Source organism: Myotis myotis, unplaced genomic scaffold (assembly GCF_014108235.1).
Source record: "Myotis myotis isolate mMyoMyo1 unplaced genomic scaffold, mMyoMyo1.p scaffold_m19_p_15, whole genome shotgun sequence".
Classification (NCBI taxonomy): Eukaryota; Metazoa; Chordata; class Mammalia; order Chiroptera; family Vespertilionidae; genus Myotis; species Myotis myotis.
This window is the reverse complement of record NW_023416319.1, coordinates 15,589,449-15,596,883: the sequence shown is the minus strand read 5'-3', so window position 1 is coordinate 15,596,883 and position 7,435 is coordinate 15,589,449. Positions and strand designations below refer to the sequence as shown.

At 52.5% G+C, this 7,435-nt stretch overlaps 1 protein-coding gene across 1 annotated transcript in view; it reads left to right on the top strand.

Moving 5' to 3' along the window:
• The first annotated feature begins 682 nt into the window (after positions 1-682).
• The window catches only part of NEURL1 (neuralized E3 ubiquitin protein ligase 1), a 70,314-nt gene continuing 63,561 nt past the window's right edge, over positions 683-7,435 (top strand). The window contains exon 1 of the mRNA XM_036336088.1: positions 683-1,564. Coding sequence (XP_036191981.1) covers positions 1,480-1,564 — 85 coding nt within the window. The 5' untranslated portion in view covers positions 683-1,479. The remainder of the gene's footprint in view (positions 1,565-7,435) is intronic.

The following is a 7,435-nucleotide window of genomic DNA, read 5'->3' as shown; positions in this document are numbered from 1 at the left end:
GGGAGAGGGAGATGTATACAGGTAGGAGGAGAATGACTCCCTCTTCCCTTCCTGCAGGCCTCCTGGGAGCAGTGTTGAGTCACAGGATGGAAGAGTCACAGTGAACAGGAGACTTGCTGAAGCCCCCTCCTCCAGAAAGCCTCCCCTGACTGCTCCAGGCCACAGAGGTCCCTCTCTCCCAAGCTCTTATGGCTGACAGAACCACTCAGTTCAGAGTTGGTTCTCTGATGATTTGTCCCTGATGTCTGTTTCCCCAGTTTGGCCTGCAACCTAGTCTCTTTGGTCCGATCTGTATTCACCCAAAGGCCCCCAACACTGTGTCCAGTAGCTGGACAGCCTGGGGTTCTTGTTCTGAGCCCTTGCACCCTCAGATGTGACTGAGAGTGGAGGGTCAAATGCCAGGGTTCCTAATCTCACTTCATTTATTCAATCATCCATTCAATCATTTAAAAAAAATTGTTTTTCTTGAGCTTTCACTATGTGCCGGGCCCTGTACTTGGTGTGGGGAAATGGTACGGTAAATTAGAGCTTTCTCACTGCGCCTGGCACCGGGAAGCTCAATGTTCTTGCTGTACCGGTTCTCCTTTTCAAGACCGCGTTCCACTGTCCGTGAGAGGGATAAGCCCAGCCCTGGAGCCCCACCTCTGCCCCATATGTTACCCCAGCCTGGGCCCGGCACCCCCCTCACCCCCCAGCGCCCTGAGGAAGAGCTCGGGGCAGCCGGGAAGCGGCGCGCCCGGGAGCCACAACTGGCTGAGCGGGCGCGCGCGTGTCACTAAGACGCTCATTCACCAGCGCAGCTGTCACCATAACAACCGGAGCGAGGGAATCCTGGCGACGGCTGGGGGCGAGGGGCGGGGGCGGCGGCGGCTGGAGCGGCGGCCGGAGGAGACCCACCACCAAGGGAGCGCCCAGCACTCTCCGCGCTCCCCGGAGCCCCGCTCCATGCAGACCGCCCGGCGGTAGAACGCCACGCACAACACCGCAGCGGCCGTCCCCGCGGGCGGGGACCAAGCCTGCCGCCCAGCCGCCGAGCCTCCAAGCCCCGAGCCGCCGGGCAGGCCGAGCCTCTGAGCTTCCGCGCCAGGAGCCCTGACTCTATGGCCCCGGGGGAGCGCGCGGGAGCCGTCGCGCCGCCCCCCGCCAGCCCGAACCCGAACGCGAGCCAGAGGAAGTGGGGAGCCCCGGACGCCGTGGGCCCCGACCCAGGGGCCTGCCCGCGGCCCCGGCCCCCGCCGCAGGCGATGGCAGGCAGGTAGACGGGTCGCGCGAGGACCCCCGAGGCGGGCTGGACCCGAGGAGGACCGCGGAACCCAGAGCCAAGAAGAAGAGCAGCCCGCCTGCCCCCGGCCGCAGCCTCACCAGAGCCCTCCCCCGGCGGCGCGCGCCCGCGCGCGCACACACACTTGCACTGTGCCTCCGCTCCTGCCCAGCCTCGTCTGGCCCCCACGAGCGCCGAACCCCCTGGGGCCGGATGCCATGGGTAACAACTTCTCCAGTATCCCCTCTCTGCCCCGAGGAAACCCGAGCCGGCCGCCGCGGGGCCACCCCCAAAACCTCAAAGGTAAGGCTCCGCCGGGCCGGGCGCAGCTGGAGGACTAGGGCGCAGGTGGAGGGGCTGGGAGAGATGAAGATGTGTAGTTAGGGAGGGCGGGCAGGTGCCACCTGTTGTGCGTATTTGGAGACAGGACCTGCTCATCTCTTAGGCCGAGGAGGTGGGCTGGGGGTGGGGGCGGCCTGTGGTGATGGTGGAAACCCCGGAGGATGGCGTTCCGCGGGGTCTGCGCAGTTCTCCATGCCAGTACCGGGAACGCCACTGGAGTCCCCTCAGGCCGTGATGCTTGGTGAGCGTACCGGCTGAGGCATACGGGCTGAGGAAGGGCATTTGCCGGGTGGGTAGGTCAGTGTGGCAGGATGCTCAGGCTGGTCAGCTGTGCTTCTCAAGGGAGGCATCAGAGTCTCCGTTTTCATCTGCCCTGAGCTGGAGAGGTCACGCTGGAAGCACTAGTTGCACTTCCAATTGGAGGGTCTTAAAGACCCAGGATTGATTTATAGCAGCCCGGAAGAAAAAGCCAGAGCTGGCCTCTGGGGTCCTCTGCAGTTGTTGACTTTTTGCATCCACGGAATCAGCTTGGTTTCTGGTTCCCCCAAAGGCCAGAGGTTCAGTTGGAACCATAGAAAGGAGGGGCTGGGGACCTTGAAGCAGAGGAACGTTTACCAGGAAAGTCTTTGCCCTCTGAGTCCTGGACCCACTCGGCACTCTCAGGGAGACCCTAGGCCCAGTTCTCGGCCCTGCAGCGTCCAGTGCTGTCTCTGACCTCTGGGTCCTCAGACCCTCTCCCAGCCACTCCCTCCCTTGCCAAGACCCCGGCCACAAAGACCTCACATCCCCACAATCCCAAACTTTAGGTAAAAGAGGTGCAATTATCAAGGCCTCCTCTGGGCTTCCCTAAGGTCAAGGATGGAGCGGGACCTTTTGGGGAACACGTTATGAGCATTAAAGCACTGAGTCAGGTCACTGGCCCCCAGCTAACTCCTGCCCTTGAAGATCTTAGCCTGGCTTTGCCACCTTCTCTTGACTGACCCACTGAGTAACTGGGCAAATCACTATCCTTTTCCTTCATTCTTCTCACTTGTCACTGAACTGGATGATGTCCACAGTTTGCTCCATCATTAGGAATCTGTTTCCCATGCTCAGAAACAATTTTTATACATGTTAATACTTACAGCTTATTTCTGATTATTTAAAAATAATGCTTGCTTATTTCAGGAATGAGCAAAATATTAAAAATGAAAGAAAATATATGATTCCATTACCTAGAGGAAACCATTGCTAACCCTTGGAGACGTTCTTTCTATGGCTGGTATTTTGGCATTCGTATCTTTTTCTGTAACAAAACTGGGATCTTACAGTCTATACAGAGTTAGGCTGCAGACCTCTGTCTCTGACTTGGAATTCTGTCCTCTTTTTTGCTGAACAGTTAACCTTCAAGACTAGGGGAGAGGAGGAGAGACGGGACCACTGTCCTGCATTCTAATTCCAACCCTTTGAGAACTTCAGCTCTCACTCGGCTTGGGAAAATCAATGGGCTTGTTGTGTCTTTCCAGAAATTCCTATGGTGGTACATGTCAACACCTTTTAAAATATCACATTCGTTGGCCTTGTGATTCCACCTAGAGGAACTGACCCTAGGGAAATGGAGATGCTGGCAGGTGTTCATGCACCAGGCTAGGATGTTCACGGCAGTGTTATTTATCTTAGGAAAACAACCTAACAGTCCTGTGGTCATGGTATATCCTCTTGGCCCAGTATTATGCAGTCTTTAAAACTGTTTTTTTGAAGAATATTTCATAACTTGGGAAAATGCTCACAGCGGCATGACAGTTGAAAAGGCACTTCTCTGACTTGGAAAAACCTCCTCCTGCTGCCTCCTTGGTTTGCAGGGATCAGTTCTTCCATGAGAGTAAATGGTGGAGAAATGCTTTCCCAGCCGTCTCCCTCTCCTTGCCCATCTCCCTTCAGGCTTGATCTACTGGAATCCACTCTCCCGTGCCCCTCCCACACACCTGCTGGAGGTGGTCATGAGATTTTTTTTTTTTTTAATATATTTTATTGATTTTTCACAGAGAGGAAGGGAGAGAGATAGAGAGTTAGAAACATCGATCAGCTGCCTCCTGCACATCCCCCACTGGGGATATGCCCGCAACCCAGGTACATGCCCTTGGCCGGAATCGAACCTGGGACCCTTCAGTCCGCAGGCCGACGCTCTATCCACTGAGCCAAACCGGTTTTGGCGGTCATGAGATTTTTATTCTGCTTCTTCTAAGCCTGAGGTAAAGGATTAGAGCATGCCCTCCATCCTTCATCCAGGGTTTACTGACCCTCCTTCCCAGCCTGACTTCTCTCCACCCCAATAGAGCCATCAGTTCCATTCTGTGATTGTTTTAGTGTTCACTCCAATTCCCTTCTACTGGTAACTGTATCAGCACTGACCTAGGTGTCTTCTGGGTTATCTCAGTGGTCATCTAGAATTCCATTCCACTTTTATTGTTGTTGACTTTGACACTGGTTTCGATGCTAAGATAGTCCACCCAGAATTCTGCTGGAATTCTTTTTGTATTCACCCAGACCTCAGCTCTACTTCTTAGCCGTGTCCATCCAGAAATTTGCTGGGGGCAGGGAACTCTTGATTTCTCTCTCTCCTGTAATTGCAATCTCTATTGATTTCTCAACATTTTAATGAAAACGGCTGCAAGAAGCCTGGTGTGATAGGGACCCTGGGACTCATTGGTCTGGCTGACATGAAACAAGGCTCGTTGGTCATGACCTGTTGGGTGGTAGACTTTGGTCCTTTTCCTGGAGGCACACTGACCTCATTCTACTTCTGGCTATTCCCACTGGGAACTGAACAGTGTTGGCGTAGGAGTGTCCAGGAGAGAGGTCCAAGGTATAGCTCTGGGCTTAGGACCAACAGTTACGAGGAGCTGAGTGCTCCTGAGATCCCTGTGCATTCACAGGCCGGAGATCTACTGGAAAAGGCAAGGCTGAGCGGAGAATGCCATCAAGTGCTGGATGGACTGTTGAAATGCTAGATGCGTGTGGGCAGAGGTCAGAAATGGGAGATCAGGAAGGGTTTGAGCTGGACACGGAGGGAACTTGCAGAAGTTGGGTAGATGGCAAGGAGTGCAGTGGGTATCCTAGGTGTGGGAAGGAGTAGGGAAAGGGAGATACAGCAAAGGCTTGGAGGTGGAAATGAGTACTTGTTTGTATATATTCTCAGTGATGGGCATAGGGTGACGAGGTAGGGGGTTCAGGCTTCATGGAGACAAATACAGAGAATAAAGGTCTTTCTCCTTCCCCAGCACTTTCCGAGTGCCTGCCTGCTTGGTGCTAAGTGTTGGGGGAATGGTAACTAGAAGGGCTCCTCAGTCCCAGGGGTCACCCATAACTGGGGACTGGATGGGCCACCTCCCATCTTTTTCTTTTATTATGGTAAAATTCATGTAACAGAAAATTCATCATTTGAACATTTTAAAGTGTAAAATTCCATGGCATTTAGGACATTTACATTGTTGAGCAACCACTACCTCTATCCAGTTCCAGAACATTGTTATCACCCCAAAAGGAAAGCATGTACCCAATAAGCAGTCACTCTTCCTTATCCCCTCCCCTGTATCCTTGGCAACCACTTTCTGTCTCTGTGGATTTGCCAATTCTGGACATTTCAAATAAAGGAATCATACTGTATTTGTCCTTTTGTGTCTGGCTTCTTTCACTGAGCATAATGTTTTCAAGGTTTATCTATGTTGTAACATGTCTCTTTCCTTTTTGTGGCTGAACTGCGTTCCATTGTGTAGCTATGCCACCTTTTGTTTGTCCACTTGTCCGTTGACAGACATTGGAGTTGTTTCTACCTTTCGGTTATTGTAAATTTTGCTGCTATGGAGATGTGTGTACCAGTCTTTGTTTGAACACCTGTTTTCAATTCTTTAGGGTATATACCTTCCATCTCTTCAAAGCTGATGTTTTTTGAATTGGACATTTCACAAAGCTACTGGTTGTAACAGCCACAGGGAGATTGTCCCTCTCCAGCTTTGGCTGGGTGTGACACCAACAAGACACCTGTTGTTTCCAGAGTCTTTTCCATGCGGGCGGAAGCTCCTGGCCAGCAGAGGGGCCTCTCAGGTCAGCTAGCTGAGTAGCCTGGATTCTTCCAGGTGGGCCAGAGTGAGCCACATGAACTTGTCTGCAGTCCCTGAACTTCCTCACTGCTCTCCGAGGGTGGGGGTCAGGTGCATCCTCTCAGGACAAGGTCCTAGCCATTCGCCAGCCTTCACATTCTCACTGCCACTTCCCTGGTCTGTGTCCTCATCCCAGATGTTTCAATAGCTGGCCTTTCTGCCTTCAGCTCCTCCTTTGATGCTGCCGGAGTGATCTGCCTAAGGTACTCCTTTTATCATGCCCCTCTCCTGTCCACAGCCTTCAAGGTTACGACCAAGATTGTTATAACCAGGTAATCAAGGCCTCCTTTCTTTGGACAACCCATAGATATTTTCACAGCCCTTGTCTGGGCTCCTTCCTTGGTTGTCATGATGCTTACCGGTTAGGCGAGCTCATCCAGCTCTCCACCCCCAGCAATGCAGCAGACAGACCTGCGAGAGGGGGCTGGGGGCCCCTTCTGCTACCCCAGACTTCAGAGAGTCTGGGCTGAGACAGCCCCCAAGTTGAACCTTTAGCATCTATTTTGAAAGCCTTGGTTTTTAGTTCAGTCTGACCTTTGAACCCTGTATTGTTAATCATAACAATAATAGCGTATAGCTACTGTGTCTTGGGCAGCGACTGTGTGCCATGTACTAAATGTAGATTATTTGCATTAATATCCTTCTGACAACCTGCTGGGGGAGGTATCATTGTCAGCGTTTTATAGATGGGGAAAGAGAGGCTCAGAGAGGTTAAGTAACTTGTCCTAGACTACACAGTTAGTAACTGATGGAGCTGGGATTTAATACATAATAATACAAGAATAAACTCTGTGTTTCGCCTACTTACAACTGTGAGCGTCCTTTTGCTCCACCCTATACCCTATCCTGCCCCCATAGTATTCATTCTTAGTGAGCTCTGTCTTTCATTGTGAGAAAGAAACTGGGGAACAATCTCCAGGTCTCTGGACAGAGCCCCAGAGGAGGAACAGGGAGTACCGTGGAGTTTATGCTGCTCCTTCCCGGCCCCTGCCCCTTACACCTCCCTGCAGGGTTTCTAGCCATGTACACCTGTCAACCAGTTATCAGACACTTTCAAGGGAACTTTCTGTTTCTTTGGGCCAGTGTTTCTCAAAGTGAGGTGTTTCTACTGCCTGTATCAACTTCAGCATCAGCTGGAAGCACGTCTAAAATGCAGGGCCCCAGACCCCAGGCCAGGCCCACTGTCTCAGAATATTTTGTGGATGGGGCCCCCTCTGATATACCCCAAGGTCTGAGAACTATCAAGGCTGTGGGGCCTCAGAACAGACATACTCTGTCACTCCTGGAGTGGACGAGATCAGGCATCTCAGAGGAGGGGAGCCTGGAGTTCAATAGGGAAGGTTTGGAATGGAGCTGCAAGGGCAGAAGAGGCAGGACAATGCAAGGTGCGTGCAGGGACAATGAGCAACTCCTCTTGCCTGGGGTGTGGGTCCCCCGTGGGGAGATGAACAGGTCAGTCTCTGAAGGTAGCAGGGACCAGATCTTGGATATGAGGATGAATAGATTAGACTTTGTCATGTAGGAGTGGGAGCCACGGATGGCTTTTGAGCAGAGGGGTATAGTGATTTCATTTAAATAGCAGCAACAGCAGCAAAATACAGGCTGAGGGATGGAGGGAATGAAGCACCTTGGGCTGCTAGGAAGTTAATGGAGGCTGCAGGCCTTCTGTTGTAGGCCTAGCTAAAAGGGCAGC